This window comes from Trematomus bernacchii, unplaced genomic scaffold (genome assembly GCF_902827165.1).
Source record: "Trematomus bernacchii unplaced genomic scaffold, fTreBer1.1, whole genome shotgun sequence".
Classification (NCBI taxonomy): Eukaryota; Metazoa; Chordata; class Actinopteri; order Perciformes; family Nototheniidae; genus Trematomus; species Trematomus bernacchii.
The window spans coordinates 1-27,836 of record NW_022987342.1 but is presented as its reverse complement, the minus strand read 5'-3'; the positions used below and the strand labels follow the sequence as shown (position 1 = coordinate 27,836).

The 27,836-nt window shown below is 42.7% G+C and overlaps 1 protein-coding gene across 1 annotated transcript; it reads left to right on the top strand.

Moving 5' to 3' along the window:
- Positions 1-1,309: 1,309 nt before the first annotated feature.
- Positions 1,310-27,602, top strand: LOC117482595 (complement C3-like; the record flags this gene model as incomplete). The annotated part of the gene is made up of 17 exons (XM_034130736.1): positions 1,310-1,392; positions 2,284-2,479; positions 2,586-2,748; positions 4,142-4,236; positions 4,593-4,681; positions 7,741-7,823; positions 7,928-8,015; positions 8,206-8,308; positions 8,621-8,729; positions 8,914-9,029; positions 22,476-22,619; positions 22,925-23,024; positions 25,863-25,957; positions 26,084-26,275; positions 26,404-26,559; positions 26,713-26,842; positions 27,473-27,602. Coding segments are annotated over exons 1-17 (2,066 nt in total), but the record flags the coding sequence as incomplete, so codon positions are not given.
- Positions 27,603-27,836: the final 234 nt, after the last annotated feature.

Here is a 27,836-nt window from a genome sequence, read left to right as displayed (position 1 = left end):
CTTCCGGGTGTACAATTCTCCGTTATCCAATGGGAATGGACGCTCACATTGCCTTTAACACAAACGAATGCCGTGCTTCCATGAGCGTCAAATCCCGCCGCAGATGGGAATACATTGCAATCAGTTGAAAGCTATTTGCGTCTGTTTATGAAGCTGAAGGAGCCTAGGAGCGTCCCAACTGCACGCCTCGGGACCCTGACCAAGCGTCGCTTCTGGACGTTTATGGAGTGAGAGTCTGTTGCTCCTGAGTACAATCATTCATGTATTCTGCTACATTTGTTGAGGGATAAAATGATTTTTTGCAATAAGTTCTACATGAAATTGATACTGTTGGACTCAGTACTACTTGGAATACAACCACAAGTACAATCAAGTATTTTTACTCTCTACTTTTTGAATAATACTCGGTTAAACTCCTGTCCTGAGTACAATAATTCACAGTTCATAGAGTACAACACATGAATTATTGTACTCAGGACGGGAGTTTGTGTAGGTGATCTAGTATTTATTATTGTTCAATGGAATGTATATCAGTGTATTAAAGTCAATACTTCATTTATTTAAACCAATATCTTTCTTGATTCTTTGTACAGTATGAAAAAAATAGTCTTTGTACCTGTGCTGAAGTTCACTGCTGTGAGGAGTCCAGTTCTGTCTCTCACTCTCTGGTCCAGCCTGTCGAATCACCTGGACACTTTAAACAAACAGATATATATGTAAAGTACCATGTGTACAAACAATATAACTTATTCTCTTCTGTTGAACATGTTGGATTGTGTATTGTCCGAATCAGGGTCCTTTTTATTTTACTGTAACTTTGGAAGAACAAATGAAATGCAATGAATAAGCTTAATTTTAACTGAAGCACACATAACATCTGATCTAATATTTCACCTCAGGACTTAGTGTGCATGTTCAATATGATTGACTATGTGTGCAAATTCAGCAGGTTCAGTATACAAATTAAACATTAGTAACATTTCCCAAACAAGAAAAGAAGAACAAGAAGAACAAGAACTACATAAATGCAGAAAAGTTATTTGGCAGTCATTTTGAACTGGTCATTCAACTTTATGCTCCAAAGTTAGTCAAACATGTTAATGTTACCCCTTATTGATTTTCTGCTGTTTATCTTTTTCCTCAAATTGGACCTCAGTTTCTCAACTGCTGCTGGGAAATGGTGTGTATGTGGTTGTGTTCGTACAGGTGGACAGAAAGACTAAGTGAGGTGAGGTGGGGCTGGGCAGTGAGAGGATAAAAGGAGGGTGCTGCATAGCGACACTTCACTGACAGCGGACCAGGATCAGGTAGGAGGATGAGGAAAACTCTGCTGTGGCTGCTGGCCTCTCTGGCCTTCGTCTCCCTGACTTCTCTTGCTGATGGAGCTCCATTGTAAGTAGACATGTCGTACCTTTACCCACTCCAGCTCTGCTTGAATCATTTCTCAGAAAAGAAAGATATATCTTTTTTTGTTTTTGGTCATCTTCCTGGTATACACGTTGTTATTGGTTAAACTGTAATGGAAGCAACTATTGGTGGTCGCTACATTCATATTATTCGAAAAGCTTTTGGATTTACCTTAACTTGTGTCTTTCATAATGAGGAGCTAAAGTCCACTCTGTGTTACAAAATTCAAGGTTATGTGGTGTTTCAAATGATGCCGATAAGTTGGCCTAATTTTTTGTTTAGAGTTTGCACAACGATGCAAAATGCCAGACAGAGCAAGGGTCTAGAGATATGATGAAATATTGTGTTGATCCAGTGCTGGATCTTTGTCAATGTAATCAATAGATTACTCATTGTGTGTGCAATCCATGCTGGAGCTCATGATCCAAATCTTTGAAAAATAGATTTCGTTTTTTTCTGCAGTTTGGGGGAATTGAAACCTAAAGTTAAATGTTCTGCTCCCCCTCACTGTTCCCTTTAATTATGTTCTTACCAATTGGGTTCGGTTTATTTATTTGACCACTTTAAGCACATATATACACACAACTCATGCAGTATCCCATATATTTATTTGTATGCTCACAATTTCCAAAACACATGAATATTCTTTGAACTTTACTATTTGAAACACTTCAAACTCGTCCTGCGAATGGATATAAAACATGGAGGCATCATTAATTCAAGATGAGTAGTTAATTTAAAAAAGGTTGTTTTGTGTGTGAATTCATATTTTGAACTCTTTTGTTTCAGTACATCCAAAACAGCATGTGTTTTTTTCTGCTCGGTGACATCACATTCACATTAATATATATCTTCTTTTCCGCCCCCGCTTTGCAGGGAGGTGATGTCTGCCCCCAACTTGTTGAGTGTAGGAACAGCAGAAAACATTTTTGTGGAGTGTCAAGACTGCACAGGTGAAGACAAAAAGGTGGAAATCCATGTGATGAGCCATCCAACCAAAAACATAAGGCTGGCAAATGCATCTGTGACACTTACCAGTACAAATGAATTCCAGGCGCTGGTACAGATAATGGTAAATGATGCGCTATAACTCGGCTGCATTTTAAAATGATCTATTAATTAAAAAATGCACATACTGTACACACCCTGCTCCTATTACTGCTTCATAATTATTTCAGATCCCTGCTGGAGACTTCAGTAAGGATCCCAGCATTAAGCAGTATGTGTATCTGCAAGCTCAGTTCCCTGGCCGACTGCTTGAGAAGGTTGTCCTGGTCTCCTTTCAGTCTGGGTATATCTTCATCCAAACTGACAAGACCATCTACACCCCCAACAGCAAAGGTGAATTTATTCAATATCAATAAATCAAGCAATATGTATTCATAAAGCCCCATATTACAAATGTGAAATGTGCCAAAAGGGGCTGATTAGGAAAATCAGTCCCAATTAATCTGTGCAAAAATAAAAACTATAAAGATATGACTTAAAGGTCACCTATAGGGCAAAATCCACAATGTAATGTATTTTATACATTAATATGTGTCCCCTCTGTGTTAAGAGTTTCAGGAAAAAATAATCTTTCTCTTTTCTGATCCATCTATCTAAAAACCGGTCTGAAAATGAGCTGATCAGATTTAGGCCACTTTGTGATGTCACAATGTTTGTTTTGGGTTGTGCAACCATTAGCCAATAACCAACCAAGGTGACACCCGCTCACCTGAATCTCATCCTAGAAGGTTTCTAATTTCTCTAATTCCCCTCCTTGACTCCCCTCCTCGACTCCTATCCTCGACTCCCCTCCTCGACTCCTATCCTCAACTCCTATCCTCGTGTCTTAGTCCCTCCCACAGGAGATGCGAGCGGAGGAGTCGAGGAGGGGAACCAAGGAGAGAGGAGGGGAAGCAGCAGGCGGTTAGAGAAATGAGAAATCCTCTCCTCTGAGCGGTCATTTTAAAGAGACGTCCGTTAATGATGACAGGAGGCACAGCAGCCCTCTGTCTGATGGACAGATGTGTTCATGATGACTTATATATTTACTTTTAATTAATTGACTGCGGTATAATGAGACAATAACAGGCTACAGATGCGGACATATATACACACACACATATATATTTATATAAATATATACAATTTCAGAATCAAACAAGTATGAGAGCACTCTCATAATAACGTAACACTATCAGAGACTGGATATATCCCCCCCTCTCTCTGGTCGCTACAATGAGGAGTTTAAATTACGGGCCAAAAGTTTTATTTACAAGTATTAAAAGTAAGCAGAGTTAACCAGACCAACTGAGACTGGGTTTAAGGCATGCTACAATGCACGATCTGTTTAGTATTTCGAGCCAAACACTTCAGAGACATGTTTTATATATATCTAAGACCTATAATGTATTGTTGAAAAAGAATATAATAGGGGACCTTTAAAACATAGTAGTGGCAGCGGACCTAAATCAGGAGAACTGCAACAGGTTCATCCACAATCCCAAAGGTGCAACGATTAAATGTGGCTTTCTGCAAGAGGAAAGAGCTCGAAAAATCTGGAGTTGCCAAGTTTTTACCATGCATTTATCGGACATTAGTGCATAAAGATAGAGAGGCAGGGGAAAAGAGAGGCAGTCTAAGCCTATAGCAGCATGATTAGGGGCTGGTCCAAAGTAAGCATGAGCCAGCCCCAACTATAAGCTTTATCAAAAAGTAAACTCTTAAGTCCACTCGTTTTCTATGTCAGTTCTTTACAGGATGTTTGCTGTGACACCCCGTATGGAGCCTGTGGAAAGGGATGACGCCAACCAAATGGATGCGTCTATTGCCATTGAGTTTGTGGTATTGTTTTCCGATCTTTGATAAGCACATATAAGCCTCTTTGTATTACAAATTCTTAACAGTAGATACTTTTCCTCGGAGATTACCAAAATAAATAAAAACACAGCCAACCTTGTGAGTTGTTGGGTTGTGTTACTTAAGGAACACCTGTCCTATCACTTGCTACCCTCTAGTGGTTGATTTGCATAGCCACTTTCTTTAGTGGTAGATAAATACATTTTAGGAGTAACTGGAAATTAAAAAAGTCTCAATGGAGACAATTACCAAGCTCATTGAGACATGCATAACATTGTCTATAGCTTGGATTTACAACTTGTTTCTGTTAATGTTTTATTTTTTATATTGTTCTTTTTTAGACCCCTGAAGGCATCATTTTAGCACGTGATCCAGTCTCTTTGAAATCAGGGATCCACTCTGGAGATTACCAACTCGCTGAAATTGTCAGGTTAGTAGTTTATCTTGTTTATGTTGTGTTCTCTACAATGAATTTCCATGTTGCGAATTTAGTGTTTGGAAAAGAACTAAACAAAAAGTAATATCTTGGGGGGGGGGGGGCGCGGGCGTGGGCGGGCTCGTGAACTGTAGTGCGGTGTTATGCATGTCCACTGCACCTCGCGGGAGCGCACAGACATTTCAATGATTTGTATGGCAAAGTACGGTTTGGAAACTATATAATTTCCTTTTTGACGGGCATGCATAACACGGCAAAACACCGGAGCCTCGCTGCGGGGAAGCTTTGGTGCTGTTCTGGTTTGTTCTGATCTGTCAAAATGACGGACTGCTTTCAGATTTTTCCGTCATTGTTAAAGCTCCCATGTCATGCTTTTCCGGTTATTACCCGTCCCCTTGTGTGTTATGAAGGTTTTTATGCATGTAAACGGTGTGCAGAGTCAAAACCCTCAAAGTACACCCTGTAGCGAGTAAAACTCTAACACAGAAAATACCTCCCCAAAACGCCTCGTTGGAGATACGTCACTGCCCATTTGAGTCTTCCATTTAGTTCCGGGTACCGCCTGATGTCATGCGGTACCCGGAACGAAATGGACCAATCCCGAAGAGCTATGGCCACACCAGCAGCGGCGTGTTCCTCCTCCAGAGGTTCGAAGAACCGGCATTTCACAGACGAAAGCTTCCAAAACATTGCCCAGTTTGAGGCCGGATATGCACAGCTTGTTTGGACCGTTTGGAGCAGGGGAAGATCTGGGTATACAACCTGTAAGTTTGCATTGTTATTTGTGTATTTATCAAACAAGACTGTTTAAATGTGTAAACTGTGTTGGACTGCTAAGCCATTGACACAGTGCTAACTGTGCTAACTAAGTTGCTAGAGTTTCCATATATCAACTCTAATATCAGCAGATGGCCTTGCATACATGTATCTCATAGCAGGAGAATGTCTGCATTCACACACAAAATACCTATTGACAGTATACTGCGGGTGATTTGCCGGTCAGTCGCGAAACGTAATTACATTATAGCTGGCGTAGCGATCTAACACACGGAGCTTGAGCTAGTTTTGGTCAGAAAAACATTTTTGTGATGCTACGTTGCTAGCGTTTAAATATATCAACTACAATGTCAGCAGATGGCCTTACATGTTTGTCATGGCAGGAGAATGTCTGCAGTCACACACACGGAATACTCATACAGTATACTCCGGTTTACCGTACATTGTGACCGTACATATACTGCATGTAGCTAACGAGGCTAGCTGTATGCTAGCGCAAAACAATGTATTCATGCAAGTTACATTGTATGGTAGCAGAATACCCGTATACGATTGCAATTATAAACACGTTATTGCTAGCCTAATATGAACCACTAGCTTTTGTTCATAGTAGTTTTATTACACTGCATTATAGTTGCCTTTCCTCCAAGCTAACGTTCATATCGTGTTAGCTACCAAGGTAAACAAAGCTAGGTTAGCATATTAGCAGGCAAGCTGTTCATTACACAACTACTACTAACGAATCTAAAACAACTAAGTTTCTCTAATATTTTGTGATTTGCATTTGATTTCGTCCAGCCAGATCCTGGCGGACAATCCATGACGGGGAAGGGATTCTACTGAGGGTGCTAAAAGGCACCGCACCGCACCGGCTGTGCGCAGGCAAGAGGAGGAGGAATGGATGATATACCGTGTATATATGTATATTTATGTTCATTTTGTACATTTCTAAAAATAAAGTTTAATGGAAATACTTAGTAGGCCTATCCTTTCTTCCCTGAATTCATATATAGCAAACCATGATTTGATTTCTCATCAAACAGTAGTAGTTTATAACGGGTAAAAATAACTTACTCTTTGTTATGAGCGGCTCGTAGGCCACAAAGACAAGGAGACATACACGAGTTTACAAAACCACGGCACATTTATTGTGATAAATGCAGAGATAGGTGGTTGAGAGGATCGCAGAGTTAGTCTTCCTGCAGCCGCTTTGGAGAGAGACTGGGGCCGTAGTGTCCGGAGGTGTCCGTGATCGTGCTGATTAGCCTCTTCAGCTCCACCCCATCGTAAGACAAAGGCCCTGGGGCCGTCACACTCTTCTATAACAACAGTTAAAAATATATATGTATATAAAATATACCGCTGTACCGACGCCATGATAAGACTGATGTTACGCTGAGAGCAGCCGGGAAAAGCACTGACATGGGCGCAGCCTCTCTGGTGGTTGACTAATCAGAACGAGTGGCCGAGCTGACCAATCGGAGCACACTAGGCTCACAGGGAGGGGGGGGCAAGAGCTCCAACGAGTCGTTTAGTGGAGAAAGTGAATACTGCTGAATACACATGCTTGACAGAGATGCTGTATGCGAAACCAATGTGAGTTTGGAAAATTGCACAGTATAAATCTATTTTAGTATACCTCAACAATGTAATTATGATCAGTGGAAATGGCCATGACATGGGCCCTTTAAAAGAAATCCGTCATTGACGGAAAATATTTGGTTAACGCGGCCTCTGGTTGGCACGGTAGTTCCTGGGCTCTATAACACCTTACTGCACTTCATCTGGAAATCCATTTGTAAATTCATTCAGCGAATATGCTACTTTACTAAAGTAGCATATTCGCTTTCTGGCCGAAATGATTAAGGATTGAAATAACAGTCTTCTTGTGGTAATTATATTTTCTCACTCTCAAATAAATAGTTTATCTATACTTTATCTATAACAATACAGCATTTTAATTGTAAATGGACAGATTCAATAGAAATAGGAAACATTTAATGCCTATGAATTGTACAGTAAAGCTAATCAGCGTAAAAAGAAATACAATAAAAGTACTAATACCTTTACTCCCTACTACGCTACTAACCTGAAAACATTACATTTTAGTGTAGGGCACTAATAATTATATTCAGCAGCTAATTTTTATATATTTTATTTGTGAATTAACAAGATGTAAATACCTTCACAGAGTATGAGGCCTGATTCCTGTATTACCTTGTTACCTCTCTAAATTAGTGTTTAAATGTTGTGTTTTTGTGTGTTTCTATGTTTAGTACCGGACTGTGGAAGATCCGCACAAAGTTCCACAGCAACCCACAGCAGAGCTTTAGTGCAGAGTTTGAGGTCAAAGAATATGGCGAGTCTCCCATTACCTGCACTTTCATTTAAAACCAATATCAACTTACAACATTCACTCGTTTTTTTTACTGGATTGGTAAAACCATAAATATCATTTTTCAGTGCTTCCCAGTTTTGAGGTTAAACTGAATCCTACGAGCCCTTTCTTCTACGTGGACGACCGAGAGCTCACAGTCAACATTAAAGCCACGTAAGAGAAAGTTATTGCTCTGTGGCTTTAGAGACTGTTTGATTGTTGGATTGATTGTAGGAATGAATACAGGTTGCTGTTTAGAGGTTGGGTTGACGCTCTTGATCTTTTAGTTTCTTACTCATTTGTTTTTACTTTTTTTTAAATGAACCTGTTTTGATTCATACATTTCCCTCTCTTGTGGATTTAGGTATTTGTTTGGTCAAGAGGTGAATGGGATGGCCTACGTTGTGTTTGGGGTCATACATGATGGTGAAAAGAAGAGCTTTCCAAGTTCTCTTCAGAGAGTGCAGGTGAGCACATTCTACACTAACTATATTTTACATGTGTTTTGGAAGAGTCTCATACTCACAACATGTCTAGTATTTCTCCTCTAACTCCAAGATCTGCAGTTATTTCAGTTTAATTTCTATTCACAGATATTATGTATTTAGCGTGTTGACAATGTAACATAAGGACAACGATGGTGGTGACAAAACACAGTCTTTTCATATTGTTTTAATTGAGAGACCCTTAGCAGCAGGAAATAAAATGTTGTATTATCAACTGTTCACTGTAACACTATACTACATTTTAAGACACATTTTTAAACTATGTTACATTAGATTGAGAGAGGTCTTGGAGCTGTCACGCTGAAGAAAGAGCACATCAAAAACATTGAAGAACTGGTGACGAAATCCATATTTGTAGCTGTCAGTGTGCTAACGGAGAACGGTAAGAAAGAGACTAAGACTATTCCCAAACGACAGGGGGGGAAACATAAATATACTGTATAAAGATAGGATAAGTGTTTTTGTATCAACTACAAAGTGACCGCATTTAAAAAATATAATTACATTATAAACAAAAAAATCTTGTAATCTGTTTTTATTTGATTTGTTTCTGCATCTATTAACAGGTGGTGAAATGGTGGAGGCAGAGTTGAGAAATATTCAGATTGTTAAATCTCCTTACACCATCCACTTCAAGAAAACTCCAAAATATTTCAAACCAGGAATGTCCTTCCAAGTTGTGGTAAGTACTTTACATTAACTTTAAAAAAGTACTATAAAAAAAAGCACTTCATAATAACATTAGCAAAGGTATGGCTATATTTTTGATGTATTAAATGATTTTCTGAAAGACAGTTACTCTTTTTTAAATGATTAAACCTACATAGAGTTTACTACGGAGCCCTGGAGGGTTCATAGAGAGAAAAATAAAATAAAACGAGGCCACGTTTTATTAATTCATGCGCACGATATACTTTCTCGTTCGCACGAGATACTTTCTCGTTCACACAATATACTTTCTCGTTCGCACGAGATACTTTCTCGTTCACACAAGATACTTTCTTATGGTAAGACACATTGAACTGCCCGATTATTACGCCATATTATTAGTTTTATGAAGAATATGTCCGGTCGCCAGGGCATGTGTGTGTGTGTGTGTGTGGGCATTTGTTTATGATAGTGTCGTTCGTTCCGGTTCACTCCGGTAGGACTATAGCACTACATCGAGATTAAGATTAAATTCATTTCTTTCACTTGGGAATACACATATAACTATGGAGAACCAGATGTGTGTACATTACTGTTCGTGGTAATTTGAAAACAAATGCCGGTGTCGGACACACACAAACACACCGAACACACACACACAGAGCGGAGCTGAGCACAAACACACACACATCATGCGCCCTGAGGCCTGTACTACGAATCCGGTTCAACCTAACCTGGATATGTTTGAGTTACCTGGCTTACCTAATCCAAAACAAACGCGCTCTCGCTAAACTGTCCTACGACGCTGGTTATCAACTCGTTAACTCAAGCCAGCTTTGTCCTATCTAGTTAGGTGCGCGTTCACATGAAAGGTGTGGTATTTGGAGCATTCGACCAATCACAAACATGGACAAACGTACTGACAGCGCAGCGTCATACTTCCTGAATGAAAAGTCAACTATAATTAGACAAATATGAAGACGTTAAACTTTAAACATCCATGACTTAAACACTTTATCCAGGATAAAAGCCACATAGCTGCACCTGCAAGGTGAATACAGCTGGTAAAAGAAAAAGTGTTTGAATGCGTACATTAACAGGTTTATGAAATTACTGCCCCGTCCAAGACACGAGTGGATCTGACTTTAATTACATTTGACTCGAGTGTTTCGTCAACTTAATGTGTTGCTTAAAATAATACTTCTGCATACAGTATGTGACACTGTAAGTGTTGCACGGCCAGATACGGCAATTGCAGGTGCAGCTATGTGGCTTTTATCCTGGATAAAGTGTTTAAGTCATGGATGTTTAAAGTTTAACTTCTTCATATTTGACTAATATTAAAGTTCACTTTTCATTCAGGAAGTATGACGCGCTGCGCTGTCAGTACACTTGTCCATGTTTGAGATTGGTTGAATGCTCCAAATACCACCCCTTTCATGTGAACGCGCACCTAACTAGATAGGACACGGCTGGCTTGAGCGATCCACTTGATAACCAGCGTCGTAGTACAGTTTAGCGAGAGCGCGTATGTTTTGGATTGGGCCAACCGGCTAACTCAAACATATCCAGGTTAGGAAAATCCGGCTTCGTAGTACAGGCCTCTAGTGTTTAACAGTCTTATCGCCTGTGGAATGAAACGGGGGGTTACGTGTTGTAACCCTAGTTATATAAGCACAGGCACTCTACTGGACTCTATGGGTACTACCTTATCCCACGTGCATTCTCCCACTGAGACTTCTATAGACGTAGCCGGCCCAGGGCGGGCCTACCTGAATGCGCGCGCATCACACCGTATAAAAGGAGGCCTCGCCTCCTGACTATCATCCTATACCTCTCTTCAGCGAGCGGAATAGAACAGACAGTGCCCTGAGTAGAGGGCTCCACCTGTGCTTATATAACTAGGGTTACAATACGTAACCCCCCGTTATATCTCTCACAGGCTCCGCCCTCTACTGGACTCTATGGGTACAGTGGGTGGAGCCCTGATGTATACGCGCACTGTCGTCCAACACCATTCCACCCTACTGCCCCTGACCGGCTTTTCTGGTCAGCAGCTGCTGCCCCACACTCTCCCTTAACCCGGTTGTGACCGAGGAGAAATCTGGGCTGCGGCTGACAGAGCACACCCTGCTGCGCTTACCTCGCAGAAAGTGTGCTCAAAAAACAGTGCCGGGGGACCCCCCCCCCCCCCGCCCATAGACGGGTGGGGAGAGCCCCCTTGGCCCCGTATGGGCTTGCTACGCACCTGCCTTCCTGAATCCCTAAGGATAACAGGGAGAGCGCCAGCGCCCATGCCTCACACTCAAGCACTGACCCCGTGCAGAGTGTGAGAGGACTAAAATGTGGGGGGGCAGATGCCAACTGACCCACAACCCCCCCCCTCCCACCCCTACAAATCCTGTGTTGCCCCAGCAAGCACAGACGAGGAGAAAGAGCCAGACATGTCCGAGAGATAAAACCTTATAAAGGGGCCTGGCGTCGACCAAGACGCCGCTGTGCATAAATCCTCCACACTGTTGAATAAGGCTGTTGACACAGCTACAGCCCGTGTGGAGTGCGCACGAATCCCCGTGGGGCAGGCTCTCCCTGCCTGTCCGTAGGCATGTGCAATGCACTCGCAGAGCCAGCCTGCCAGGCGTTTCTTGGACAGAGCTTTCCCTATCACCCCGCCCCCGAAGCACACGAACAGCTGTTCGGTGCGTCTAAGGGCAGCCGTGCGCTCCACATAACATGCTAGCGCACGCACCGGGCAGAGGAGGTGCAGTTTAGCCTCCCTGGCCCCCCATGGGGGGGGAGACTAAAACCCCCTAACTGAATAGCCCTCGACCTGAACACACTTCTTAGGTCTTTAGGCACAAAGGAGGGGTTCGGTCTAAGTGTCGCGCCGCTCCGGCCACCCCGAACTAGTAAACAACTCGGGTGCACCGACAGAGCAGTTAACTCGGACACTCTTTTGGCTGACGTTAAGGCAAGAAGCAAAGCTGTCTTCCACGACAATGCTTTCAGAGGGGAGAGCTCCAGAGGCTCAATGGTCCCGAGGCCAGAGCCTCGAGCACTAGGGGCAGGTCCCACTGCGGGGTGGAGACGTGCACTACAGGGCGCAGTCTCCTAACCCTCTGTAAAAACCGCGACATCAGTGGTTGATTAAAGGCTGACCTGCCACCAAAATCCCTCATGACAGGACGAGATGGCTGCTGCATACACTTTCACCGTGGAATGCGCCAGCCCTCTGTCCACCAGTAAGTGTAAGAAGGATAAAATAGAGCCCAACTCACAAGATAGGGGCTCTATTCCCCGCTCCTCACACCAATGCTGGAATCTCAGCCACTTTGGCCTGTAACAGGCTGTGGTGGATTCTGCTCTAGCTGCCTGGATAGACTGAATAACGCTGTCAGACAATCCACCCTGTTCTCCAGTCCCGGGACATGGAGGGCTCTCAGAGATAACACCACCTCTGAGGCCCATAACCACAGCTCCTCCGCTGTGGTCAAGGAGGCGGAGCGGACTCCGCCCTGCCTGTTGATATAAGCCACTGTGGTGCTGTTGTCGCTCCTGACCATTACATGTCTCCCCTAAATTAGGGGCATGAAATGCCGGAGGAGTAACACTACTGCCCGTAGCTCTAGGAGGTTGCTGTGTCAAAACTCTGTCAGAGCCCAGCGCCCACCTATAACTCTCTTCAGGCAGGTCCCTCCCCATCCTGTTCCGGACGCGTCCGTGAACACTGTGATGTAGGAGGTCACCCGTCCCAGTGGAGACCCCCTCCGGAGGTGGTCCGGAGACCCCCAAAACTGGAGGTTGCCCCCACTGAGGGGGGGAGGGATGTTCACCAGCCGTCGTTTGTGCCTCCAAACGCAGGCTGGGGAACCACCTCTGCAGGCGGCGCATATGTAGTAACCGGCGGGACCACCATGTGAGCAGCCGCCATGAGACCCAGAGTCTGCATGACAGTTAAAGCTGTCACTGTTGCCCCCTGTCGCAGCCTGTGCACCGCCCTGAGAAGGGGCGCACGTCTGCTCTCTGACAGGGTGGCACGCAGCGCGTCTGCATCGAGCACCACACCCAAATACAACGCCTGTTGGCGAGGTATGGGGGTGCTCCTTTTTCCCAATCGATCGCAAAACTTAATTTGGTTAGGTGTGTGATCAACTGTGCTGTGCAAAACATTGCCTGTTCCCGGGACCCAGCCATGACTATGAGGTCGTCTATGTAAAAGAAAACTCTCATGCCGTGTGCGCGCAGCGGTTGAGGCGCTGTGGCCACACATTTGCTGAATGTGCGTGGGGATAGGGAATAACCGAACGGCAGCCTGTATTCGTAGGCTATTCCCTGAAAGGCAAAACGCAGATACTTTCTGTGCTCTGGAACAATTTCCACATGAAAGTACGCGTCTTTCAGGTCGATGGTGGTGAACCAATCGCCTGGCTGCACAAGCCCTAGTAACTGTTTCACAGTTAACATGCGGAATTTCCTGCTGGAAATATGACGATTCAAGCCCCGGAGATCTAGAATAGGTCTGAATTCCCCTGTTTTCTTGAGAACCAGGAAATACATGGCATAAAGACCCTTCTCTCTGTGCTGAGGATGCACAACAGACACAGCCTGTTTCTGCACCAGAGCCTGAATCTCTGCTGAGAGGAAACCCATCTCCTCCTGGGAAGACAGATTTACCTCTCGCATGCCCATAAAAGGAGGTGGGATGCTGCAAACTGGAGTGAATAGCCCCGTTTCAGCATCCTGTCCATCCACCTTGTCAGTACACAGCTGAGTTTCCATTCCCCATAACATTGTGTTAGGGGATGTGCAATCAGCTGCGGAGCCGCAGCTATGAAGCTGTGGTACTCTCTGGTGGCCCACTTCGCTGTCAAACCCTCCATAAAAGGAAGTTTGACCCATGGGGGGCTGACACAGAAAGGGCCGTTTTTCTATAATGCAGTTTCCACTCAGAGAAAAAAACGGCAGATTTTTCACTGAGGTCCCTGAACGCACCACGGCACGCTCCCGTGAGAGCGCGCGCTCCGCCATAATGCTGTTTCCTCTTAGAGAGAAAGAGGCATTAATCGGAGCTTCTTCTGTCCATGAACGCACCGCGGCCCGCTCTCGGGGGGGGGGGGCGCGCGTCGTCATAATGCTATTTTCCTCACTATGGAAAACAGCATTAACCAGAGTTTTTACAGGCGTAGTGTGTTTTCCTAAGGCCCCTGAACGCACCGCCACGCGTCTCTTTACAAGTGCGGGCGTTGCTATAATGCAGCCCCTATCACTATAGTAAACAGCATTATTTGGAGTCTTAGCTTCAGGCATAGAATGTTTTCTAACAGAAAAACGTCGGGGAATTTGTACAGTCATCAACATGTGCAAGTGTATTGTGGAAACAAAGGACACTCAGACTTGGATACAGATCAACACCATCTTTATTTTAAAAGTTTTGACAGGGATCTGGGCATTAAATAGGCAGTTAACTCCGCGAAGATGGAGTTCCCCACCCGGGTGCTCTGCTGTTGCGGAGCCTGCCTCGGTCGGGCAGCCCTTCCCCGTGATTGCCGGTATGCCGGTGCCACGGGGTGGGCCGTAGAGGTGGAGGGCGCCGCAGCTACGGGACCCCCGTGCCGGCGCCTCTCCCTCCGCTTCACTGTCGCACTACGCTCCCTCCCCTGTACGCGCGAGGGGGGCACGTAGCGGGGCCTGAGGAGGAGCCAGCGATAGCATGCGGCTAAGCTGGACTCTCTCCTCCTCTAGGCGGCTGAAGCGCTGGGTGACCGAGGAGACCGACCCAAAGAGCCCCTCCGTGGACACGGGGGCTCCGAGGAGATCTTCTCGGTCCTTCTTAGATAGGGCCGTGAGACCTGGCCACACGTGAGGGGACAGAGAAGAACGGAGGTCGTTCTCCCAGGAGCTGGGGAAAGCCAGGGTGTCCTCACAGATTGTGAGAAGAAAGCCACCCGTGGTGGTGGATGGTGGGCCGAACCCTCAGTGTCCTCTCCACTTTCAGATGAAGGGTCAGAGGAACTCAAAGAAATGCTGGACTCCAGAGAGCATTCAGCGTCAGACCCCAGCTCGAACCTTGTGTCTTCTTCAGAAGAAGGCTGCAAGATTATTTCTGAAGTCTCTTCTGCACTGACATGCTTCTTCATTTTAGTTCCTTCTCTTTGCTCCAGGTCTTTCTCCTTCTCTGCTCACTAATGAAATAAGCCCTTGGTCAAACTGCATGTTTATCTTTGGCAGCCAGGTGCATAAACACACTAACAGTTGTTTTTTGTTTTTGAGTAATCAAGCAGCTCTTCAAAGACACATCAAACACATCCCTCAAAAGATGGCCTTTTTTTACCCATGAAATGATCCGTGCATGCTTACAGATTCACACACACACACGCACACGCACACGCACACGCACACGCACACACACACACACACACACACACACCAGAGTTCCCGTTAGAATATTTTTTTGCCGGTCAACATGTCCGTTAAAGTTGAAATCTTCCGGACAAAATGAGAAAAGTGCCGATCAAAGGTCTTCTTTGTTATTTATTGAGCTTTTAAACAAATTGATATGATTCGATATTAAACAAACTAATTCTAGTAGATTAACTACATTATTCAAAAGTGTTCAGTAACTTATAACACGGGAATAATAAACGGAGCTCTCTCTCCCTCTCCTGACAGCCCGTCAGTATCATGCAACTCGCGGATCCAGTAATGAGTGACCCGACAGTCAAACTAAACATATCTATAACTAGTTTAGGTAGTTTGAGAGGTCATTCAAATAGCTACGTGATATTCTAACCTGAAGTGTGTGTTGCTCCGCTCACCGCTGCAGGGGATCATGCAGAGCTGCGTGTCGACTCGTCAGCAGCAGCTGATCTCTCTCTCCCGTCAGATTAGACTTCACTCGCGTTTATGTCCATATCGATCAGATCTATCTAGTTCTAGCTAATGATATGACTACCTGCTTATTAAAAGACACCTAAACAATAAGCGTCGCTATGCAACCGGGTGAGGCCGCAAAGTATAGCGCAGCATTATGCATTTGTTTACATGCCCACCGGAACCCCGAGGCATTACCAACAGATCAACGCACAATCAACCCATACAGGACATCTCTTTCTCCACATTAAATGTTAGACATTAGAGTTGACTATTCTTGTCTGTCACATATTCTTCTTGTCTATCACGTACTCTTCTTGTCTGTCACATACTCTTCTTGTCTGTCACATACTCTTCTTGTCTGTCACATACTCTTCTTGTCTGTCACATACTCTTCTTGTCTGTCACGTACCCTTCTTGTCTGTCACGTACCCTTCTTGTCTATCACGTACTCTTCTTGTCTGTCACATAAGTGGCGCAACTGATGCGGTATTGTGCTAAAGGGAAATTATTTTGACCGGACATTTTGACCGGAGAGATTTAGATTTGCCGGTCTTCAGCATATTTTACCGGTCATAGTCCGGTAATTACCGGTTAACGGGAACTCTGACACACACACACACACACACACACACACACACACACACACACACACACACACACACACAGAGGTAGGAGAGGTGTGTGCTGGTTGTGCACAGGCCTAAAATATTGTTGTTCTATCACCTGAGAGAGCACCAGGTCACATGCTACAGGACCTGCTGGTCTGCTGCTGGAAATGACACACACACACACACACACACACACACACACACACACACACACACACACACACACACACACACACACACACACACACACACACCACTCTCGGGGCCCCCTGGTAGTCACACGGCTCCATAATATAACTGGCAAAAATGTAAGAATTTCATGCATCGGCCTACAGTGGGAAAATGGTGTAATCTGTTGGAATAGAGTAGAAATATCAAATATCACTACTTTTCTTCTAAATGAAATGCTGACATTACAAAATGCATGGTTTTATACTGCAATGGCAGTGAGATCAACAAATGTGGTCTGAATGGAAGTCAATTAGGCATTTTTGAGAGAAATGAAATAATTAAAATAATTAAACAGGCATTTAAAGGGTTAAAATCCTGACAATGATTGAATGTTTGGTAGTTTTGAGTACGTTAGAAGTTGTATATGTGATTCATGAAAAGAAAAGTAGAAAAAGATATTGATGTATGATGATTTAATAGCAGTTGTTTGGGGCGTGTACATTTTTGCCACGAAGGGGTCCAGAGGTAGTATCTGACACTACGTAAAAAATAATAATGCAGTCAAATCAATTTTGTTGCTAATCTTTGACACATCCAAGACTCTAATAACCACCAAAGTTGCATCCCTCTACTAATTATTATATTGAAAGAAATTCATTTTTTGTGTTTTTTTTTAAGAGAAATTAAATAATTCAAATAATGAAACAGGCATTTAAAGGGTTAAAATCCTGAAAATTATTGAATGTTTGGTAGTTAGAAGTTGTTCAAGTGATTCATGGAAAAAAAAAGTTTAATAAAATATTGATGTATGATGATTTAATAGCAGTTTTTATGAGCGTGTACATTTTTGCCACAAAGGGGTCCAGAGGGTGCAAAATGCATCACGAGAGTATACAAAACATGTAAGAGTAAACGACATTGGATTTCAAAAATTTGACTCAAAAGAAGACTTCTTGCAAAAATCCATGCCAAAAGCTGAAACACAGCTGAAATGAACACCAAATAAAAAAAAAAAGTCAGAAAAAATGTACAAAAATGCCCGAGGAGGGCACAAGGGTTAATTAGCCTATCTCTCAAACTACCTAAACTAGTTATAAATATGTTTATTTTGTACTGTTGGCCGGGTCACTCATTACTGGATCAGCTGCTGCATTAGACAGACACTGACGCTGTCAGAAGAGAGGAAAAAGAGAGGACAGGCTCCGTGTATTTTATTATTATATATAGTCGTTATTCATTTGTTTTAAAGCTTAATAAATAACAAAGAAGACCTTTGACCGGCACTTTTATAATTTTGTCCGGAAGATTTTAACTTTTTCACACGTTGACCGGCGAAAAACTCTGCCCGGTTCCCTCGGCCCCCACCACGGTGAATAAACAGAAGCGCAACCATGACAACCATGCTTCCTCGCTGCTTTTTGTGGAGGAAGTTACAGTACAGGCTCGGCATATGTACTGCAGCTTTTTCCAGCGGTTGGAGCTAAACGGAGCTGTCTCGTGTGAACAGACATTATCCGGTGTATATTGCGTGTGGACGGAAGCTTTTTTGCGATTGCGTTAATCCTATGCGTTTTGCCGTATACGTTCCCATGGGGCACCAGCCTTAATTATGATGGAGGTGAGTGCTACTGGGCGGTAGTCATTGAGGCTGGTGATTTTTGTCTTTTTGGGGACAGGAACGATGGTGGAGTGTTTAAAACATGTGGGGACTACAGACTGCAGCAGGGACCTGTTGAAGATGTCTGTGAACACCTCTGCCAGCTGAACTGCACACACCCTGAGAACACGGCCAGGGATGCCATCAGGTCCAGGAGCCTTGTGTGGGTTAACCCTTTTAAAGGATTTGCACACATCTGCCCTGTTTAAAACAAAAGGGCAGGGCTCCTGATCCTTCTCTGCACCCCCAGCCTGGCTGCTCTTGAAGCGAGCAAAAAAACTGTTCAGCTCGCCTGGAAGAGATGCGCACGCAGACACTCCCGCAGCACCCCCTGCTGCTCCTTTGTAGTCTGTCATTGTTCTTAGTCCCGCCCACATGTTCCGGGTGTTACAGCCTTTGAAGTCAGATTCCACCTTGTCTTTGTACTGTCTCTTTGCATTGTTAATTGCTCTCCGGAGTTCATACCTAGAATTCCTGAACACCTCCAAATCTCCAGCTCTGTGCGCTTTCAGCTTGGTACGCACCTCACTGTTTATCCAGGGCATTTGATTTGGGAATGTTTGTACAGAAACCTTCGGTACCACGTCATCGATGCATTTCCCAATGTAGCAGATGACCGTGTCAGTGTGTGTATTGATGTTATTGTCCTCAAACACACTCCAATCCGTAGATACAAAGCAATCCTGCAGTGCTGAATCTGACTCCTCACTCCTTTAGTTCCATGAACTAAAGAACTCTGGGGAACTAAGTGCTGGGAACTAAGTACGGCAAAGTACTTGGTGTGAAAGCGGCTAATGAGGAAATGAAATTACGGGCAAAAAGTTGTATTTACAAGTATGAAAAGTAAGCATAGGACACCAAATCAACTGAGAGCTGTCTGTCCGCCGCATCTACGCACACACACACACACACACACACACACACACACACACTGTACAACACGCACCCACACAAACACTGTACAACACACACCTACTACAGCTCCTAAAGTATATAATATATATCAGGCTACAGCCATTGTGTATTTTATTATGTGAAGGACTAAATGGTTTTAGACAAATATCGACTCTTTGTTTGTAGATATCTACTAAACTCAAGCAAATACAGAGAGTAATGTAGGCCTGTTTTACTGAGTGATATATATTATACACACTGCTCTGCTTTCTGCACGGACCTCACAGCTGTTCTCACTGGAAACATCGCGTCGCGATGAAAGCAGTTAATAAAATAATATCCAGGGGATGCATGCAGAGCTGTCATTGGCTGAGATAAGTCCTGCCGTGCGTCACGACTCTTGTAAACATCTCTGTTGCCGGAAATGCATCAGCGGAGGAGCTGTGGAGGACCCATCAGTGTATCCATTAGATTACATTACATGTCACTTGTTAGACGCTTTTATCCAAAGCGACTTACATACTCAATACTGTGGGCAATCCCCACAGGAGCAATTTGGGGTGAAGTGTCTTGCCCAGGGACACAACGACATGCTGACTGCAGTGGGGTTTGAACCTGTGACCCCCTGATCCGAACACCAACGCACAACCCACTGCATCACACGCCTCCCTATCCTCAATTATAGCTCCTCCAGAGAGCCTCCTCGGTCCTCTAAGTGCATTTAGAGAAATCAGATGTCCTTCAACATGGCGCGCTGAAATTCATTTCCGGGTCACTACCAGAGGACCAAGAATTAGAGGAGTCGAGGAGGGGTAATTAGTGAAATGAGAAAGGGCCCAGGGTTTCTCTGTCTGGCTGAGAGCGCGTTCACGTGAAAGGGACGGGGTTAGCAACATTTGATCAATCACAAACATGGAGAAGCGTGCTGACAGCGCAGCGTCATACTTCATGACAGTGTTAATTTCGTCAACGAAAACTATGACGAAAAATGTTCGCCAACGACCTTTTTTACATGACTAAGAAGAGACGATGACGAGCTAAAAATAGATTCTTGATAACGAAGATTTGACGAAATGTATATTTAGTTTTCGTTGACGAGACGAGACGGGACTAAGGTGTTAATGGTGGACTATCGGACATTCAAAATGCAGGGTATTTCCCCCCAAGTGTCCGTCTTGTCTGTCAAAATGCATCTTACATTTTTAACTTGCAATATCATTATTTCCGCTCTCTTCACTCCAGAAGAGCGATCTCCCTCTCTCTCTGTGTGCGGGGGCGGGGCCTAACAGACACGCTGCAGCGGCAGAGACGGAGCGTTCAGAGAGTACAGAGACACTCTACAAGACTCGATGTGGACAAAGCTCGTTTGCCATGTTTTCGCGTTAGCGCGTTGACACGAGTAGAGTAGTCTGTCCAAACAGCCGGCCAAAAGGCGTCATATGCAGTCGGAGAAATGCACAATTTTCGACTTCCTTAACTCGTAGCTCTGTTGCCCCAATTACGAGTAACGTTATCACATCAGGTGTGCAGAGGTGGGAGAAGTACTCAGATCTTGTAGCTAAGTAAAAAAATACCATAGTGTAGGAAGAGTTCCTCAAGTCAAAGTATGATCATCAAAATATATTTAAAGTAGCGACAGTAAAAGTAGTCATTGTGCAGATTGGTCCATTTCAGAATAATATATATGATATGTTTTATAATGATTGATCATTAAAGTGTTCTCAAAGCTGGTAAAGGTGCAGCTAGTTTGAAGGACTTTGTATACTGCAGGGTAGCTTGTGAATTTACTAAAGTCTGAGTTAACACTTGATTATATTTCACATCATTCATCCACATCTGTAAAGTAACTAAAGGTATTAAATACATGTAGTGGAGTAGAAGTACACCATTTAACTATGAACTGTAGTGGAGTAGAAGTACACAGTAGCAAAACATTTAAATACTCCAGTAAAGTACAAGTACCTCAACATTTTACTCAAGTACAGTACAATATTTTAACATAATTATATATATTTCATTTATTTCACATTTAAATAAAGCAATTAATTCGGTTAACAATTTGTTAGTTTTTTCCTTTAAAAAATAACAAAAAGTAAATACAAGAATACCGTTAAAGTACCGGATCGATAAGCAGTATTGATAAGACTAGTAGTACCGTAGAAAACCTTAACGATACCCATCCCTAGATATTACACAAGTAAAGTGTTAAGAGAGTGAAATGTTGCTTTACGAATTTCAACACTTGATGCTGTCACCTTGATTCCAATGTCAGAAACCTGTATTTGCCTAACTGAATTGGTTTAAAGAGAGAAAACATTTTGACTAAAAGTTGACTAAAATGTAATTTTTCATCGACTAAAAGTAGACTAAAACGTTTTGAGTTTTCGTCGACTAAAACTAGACTAAAACTATGAAGGATAGAAATGACTAAAATGTGACTAAAACTAATAACCATTTTCGTCTAAAGACTAAGACTAAGACTAAATCAAAAACAGCTGCCAAAATTAACACTGCTTCATGAATGAATAGTAAATAGCAAATCCTGCTTCGAAGTACTGGTGCTGCAGAGATTTCATAAAGTGAAGGAGGTTTTCCTTCTATAAAACAGCTGTGGGCAGCAGATACTGTGAGAGTCACGGATATGAATTCATACAGTAGATCAAAGCAGACTGGTTTACAGACTCTTCTGTTTTGCCAATCCGGTGCTTAAACAAATAGCTCTAAACCCCTGGCCAAAATGTCCCTAAATGAAGTCTGAGTTTGAAATATATCTCAAATAATGTATGCACTGCCATTTCTCCACATAAACATAACAGTCTGCAATAAAACGGTTATCTCCTCTGTGCTCCACTTCCTACTTGGCGCACCGGTAACTTTCTCGTGCGAACTAAATACTTTGTCGTTCGCACAAAATACTATCTTCTGCGCACAAAATACTATCTTGTGCGCACAAAATACTATCTAGTGCGAACGAGAAAGTATTTTGAACCTTTAGGGGCTCCGTAGTTTACTTCTCTCTTATTATATTATTAACAATAACAGATCACATCATTATTTGCCATGGATTTGAATTATAATCTCAAGGCAGATTTTTCAGATTTAGGGAAACATTCCAGAGAAATTTAGAAATATATCCGTTAAGCTTTGTGTCACCATAAACGATCTAAGTCATCATATTTAGTGAACAGAGCTAGATATTAGTACTGAGTTTTTACCTTTATAAGACAATCAGAAACCTTTTTTCTGATTGTTGAACTTGTTGTGTCTGTGTTGGCAGGTCGAAGTTGTGAATCCTGACAACACTCCGGCAAAAGGTGTTGTTGTTGTGGTTGAACCAGGCACCGTGAATGGCCTCACCACAGACAATGGCATGGCAAGGCTAACCATCAATACAGGAGGGTACACACAACTGACGATCAATGTAAGTCTCTTAACAATTAATACAGGCACCACAGGCCGCTTTTTAAATGTAAGCTTTGACCTACAATCAATGAATAATCATTATAAACATGTTTGATATTCATTTTTTAAGGTGAATTCAAGCAGAGCTATCAGCAGATGTTTTTGCTTCTTTATAGCTCATTGCTTTACTTCCGATTTTTTGCACATTTAATTTACAGCATGTGAAAGGTGAAGTTTATCTTAATCGTAGCCAGGATAAAGATGGAATAGGAAAGACTCAATATTTATAACCATATGTATGCTTATGTGTTTCTTTAATTTCAGGCAAAGACGAATGATCCTCGTATTTCATCGACAAGACAAGCATCAGCCAACATGACAGTTCTCCCATATATTACCCAAAGCGAAAACTATATCCACATAGGTAAGAGACCAGGGGTGGGAATCTTTGTGTATACCACTATTTAATTTTGAATCTTTTGAATCACGGTTTGATTCTAAATTGATCCTCAATTCACTACATAGAATTGCTAATTTAGGAATAGACTCCAATACGCCTTGCGCTTATTATGGCTGTGAAAGTACAGTGAAGCGTGTATGAAATTATGGATTTTTTATATTTGAGGACGTTTTTCAAAGTTATGATTTGCAAGACTTTGGACGGTATTGAGCCAAATACCTTTAAAATAATTTGCCTGGAAAACATGCTCCTTTTATTATATTTTTCACTTTTATGTAACAAGTTCATCTAGAACTCTCTTGCTCTAGAACAGGGGTCTCCAACACGTCGATCGCGAGCTACCGGTAGCTCGCAAGCCCTCAATAAGTAGCTCGCCAAGCAAATCCAAAATGTAAAAAATACACCAAAAATAAAGGAAATGTAATTAAAAGAATCTACCCTATGCATAAACGAAACCTCAATCATAGTGAACTCTATCTACTTACTACAACTCTATATCTATCTAACACCCCTCCTCCCCCCACCCCCCACAATGAATATCGACCAATCACGTTCTTGCTTGATTTGTGGGACCAGCGTTGCAGTCTGGAAGAAAAGCAATGTGGAGCGGCAGCTCACCGCTTCATAAGGAGTGTGACCTTTCCTTCTGGCAGAATCTACACAACACATCAGCCCCATTGAACAGCCTATCATGCCAGCCTATACAACACATGAGGGGCAGAGTTTTACTGTGTGTGTTGCAACCATAGACTGTATATATAAAGGTTGCAACTTGCATATTTATTGCACTTGACGCACACACACGCATGGCGTAATTTCCACTGGGGACAGTCCCCCCCCACTTTTCGAAATCCCGTTTGTGTCCCCCCACTTTACTAATATTTTTTAACGCAAGCCGTCATTGCCACGGAGGAGCACACAGTCTCTGTGAGAGAGAGAGAGAGAGAGAGAGAGAGAGAGAGAGAGAGAGAGAGAGAGAGAGAGAGAGAGAAGAGAGAAGAGAGAGAGAGAGAGAGAGTAGCACGAAGCTGAGGAGAGATAGAGAGAGAGAAGAGAGCAGAGAGCACATCTGCTCGTATCTCCTCTTCTCTCGCTATCTTCTCGCCGCTTGCTCTACACAAAAGAAGAGAGAGATCACCTTTCTCTATTAATATATTTGTAACAATAAGTACCATTCCAATGTGTACTATATGTGTATTTAAAAGGGGAGTTGAACTGTGATTACTAACATATGCATAAATAGAAAGAAAGAATGCTAACTGGTAACATAAGATAAGAATAAACAAGTTTAAATGATTTGTTATTGGTTGTGATCATATTATAAAGATGTTTGGAGTATTGAAAAGTATACAGCTCCCTTTCATCTGAGTGTTGAGAGCTGTATCCATCCATTCATGTTGTGCTCAAAGTGCACTAGATTGATGCATTTCACTTCAACATTTAAAACAACATCTTCCCGGGGGTGCATGCCCCCGGACCCCCCTAGAGGAGGTGAGTTCCACCCCCAAATAAAGCAGGTTAAAATAATTAAATTGCATACATGTTCTTTTAGAAAACACTGCAAACGGGTCCCACAGACCCAAACAGCACACAAAGGTTAAAGGTCAGCATATAATAATTAGGGCGTTAACGCGTTAATAACGCGCTAACGCAAAAAAAGATTAACGCCACTAATTATTTTAACGCGATTAACGCATGTGTATTTTTTGTCCTCGGCCACCCCGTATTTTCAGAGCGCATCGAGTTTAAAATACCATCTACAAGCTGATGCTGACAGCCCCGCTCCTGCCGCCCGCTTGTGGCAGACCACACTTCCACGCTCACCGGCAGGCCCGGACTGGCCATCGGGAGGACCGGGAGGGAGTGTGTATGTGTGGCGCGAGCGAGGCACACCTTGCGTGTTGTTGTTGTTGTTGTTAGCATCTGGTGCTAGCTAGCTGCGCTAACGGATATAAGGAGCTGTTTCAATGAAAACAGAGGAGCGACATTTCGCCGACAACTGCGCCGAGCACTTGACTTTATGCAGGTAGCCAGACAGTGGGACATTGTACGAAAAGTCAGCACACTCACCACGGATAGTGCGCGCAACATGATTGCAGCGTCCAGGCAGCTATATGCCTTGAGCTGCACATAGCTCCAACGATCCATCACAGTGTCTCCACATTCTCACACACACACACACACACACACACACACACACACACACACACACACACACACACACACACACACACACACACACTTTTTGTATTGTATTATTGTATGAGAGAGGTTCCAGGTTGAATTGAGGCGAATATTTGTAATGTTCAGAGGTTGTTGTGTTTAATATTCATGAGAATATTTGTCATTGTTTAAATGATAATAAACAAACATATAAAGCATAGTTGTCCACTCATATGTTGATAAGAGTATTAAAAACTTGAAAAATATTCCTCTAAGGTACATTTAGAACAGATAAAAAATGTGCGATTAATTTGCGATTAATCGCGATTAACTATGGACAATCGTGCGATTAATCGTGATTAAATATTTTAATCGACTAACAGCCTTAATAATAATGTTAAAATGTGCTAAATATATACACTGCAAAAAACAATAAAAAGAGGAGTAAAAGTAGCTCACGACTTGTTTTATTTTTTGAAAGTAGCTCTCATCCTAAAAAAGGTTGGAGACCCCTGCTCTAGAATAACTGTCCATCAGAAGCAATGTAAAATATCATTGTTTTATGGGGAGAAAATGTACTACAATGCTCTACTTTAGAAATACTTGAGATACTGCAATCACAACATGTCATATTTGCAGGTGTGGTTTCAGCTGAAGTAGAATTAGGAAATAACATGAAAATCGACCTCAACCTCAAAAGGCAGGAAAGTCATGACACTGACGTCACATACCTGGTGAGAGATGTTTTAAATATGTGCATGTGTGCTTATACTACCCTTTTTGTTGCGTCCATCAAGTTGTGTAGTGCAGTATACGCTCATGTGCAATAAGTGCTGATATGTAAGTCTGTGTCCCTATAGATCATGAGCAGAGGTCAGCTGGTGCAAAAAGGCCGATACAACACAATAGGTCAAGTACTGATCTCCCTGATGGTTATCATTACCAAAGACATGCTGCCATCATTCCGCATCATAGCATATTACCACACAAATGAGAATGAAGTGGTATCAGACTCTGTTTGGGTGGATGTAAAAGACTCCTGCATGGGTTCGGTGAGACACGCAATACAAAACACACACAAACTGATTTATTTATTACTGTATTCATCTGACATTTTAAGCAACTGGTTCAACAAATCCAAACTGTAGGTGTAATTCATTGACCTCACCTTCACATTTAGCTGAAGCTGGAACCATCGAGTCCTGCTCCATCCTATGAGCCTCGCAGGATGTTTGGTCTGAAGGTTACAGGAGACCCAGGGGCCATAGTGGGACTGGTGGCAGTGGATAAAGGCATCTATGTCCTTAACAACAAGCACCGCCTCACACAGAAAAAGGCAATTTATTTATATCATATTTTTATTGCATTCATTGCATGAATACATTTCTAATGACATATCAGAACTTTAATGTGAGTTTCCAGATATGTCTACCTCTTGCCTTTAAGTCTTGTTTATTTATTTGTGTGTGAATGACTTTCATATGCTCAGGTGTGGGACATTGTAGAGAAGTACGACACAGGTTGCACACCAGGTGGAGGGAAGGATGGTATGAGTGTGTTCTACGACGCTGGGCTGCTGTTTGAGTCCAACACGGCTTCTGGGACTGCCTACAGACAAGGTGACACTACTTTACTCTCCCCTTCCCTGAACATAGTTTTAAAAAGTGAGCACATACACCTTTATTCATCACCATCAGTCAAGTGCTTCTTTAGAAGTGAGCATAGTGTGTTCAGTAGAAGAACTGCATCCTAAAGGGTCTTTTTATGGCTCCCCTTTATGGTCACGCAGATTGTTTTGGTGTTTCTGAAATGGTTCGTTGCTGTTTGGATATTTTGTAAATATTTGCCCGCCAGAAAAATATTGAATGCTAGAAAGAATTTAGAAAAACATGGAAAACTAAAACGGTCATATCTGGGTATTTGTTCGTATAATGTGTCTTTGGTTGAATTTGCCCTTTGAGGCATTTCCATGTTTGCATTGACCATGGTGACTGGCCAATGAGCTGAATTGTCCTTATTATAAGGCGGTTTTAAAAACCACCTTTAGCACTTATTCTAAAAAAGTTTGTCATTTACATAAATCAGACGTTCAATATCACATTCTCACCCCCACACCCTGTTCACGTGTCCTACCAGAGAAATCACCTCACTCTGATTTTAAAAGTTCCACATCAGTTATACAATGCTAAGGGTAGGTTGAATATTGTTGCGTTCTGTAAAAGATTTAATCTCTGTTGCTTTTTTTCCAGAATTGAAATGTCCGGCACCGAGCAGGAGGAAACGAGGGACTACAATCATGGATGTCAGAACCAGCTTACGTAAGAACCATAACTCTATAGAAAGCAATAACCTCATTTCCTGTTATCTTCTGTCTGAAAAGTATTTCTTACAACTTTATTATTTTATTTAGCCTTTATTTATACAGGTGTAAAATCTCATTGAGACACAAGGTCTCATTTCCAAGAGAGACCTGTCATGTTCTCAATCCCTAGGTTCCCATTTAGAGTAAAATACATGTAAAACCAGGGTATGGTTTAGGTTGCGGCTATCTTTTGGTTGTCAAGTAGCTAGTACGCATTTTCCTTTGGTTTGATATTATCCAATTTTGGGTGA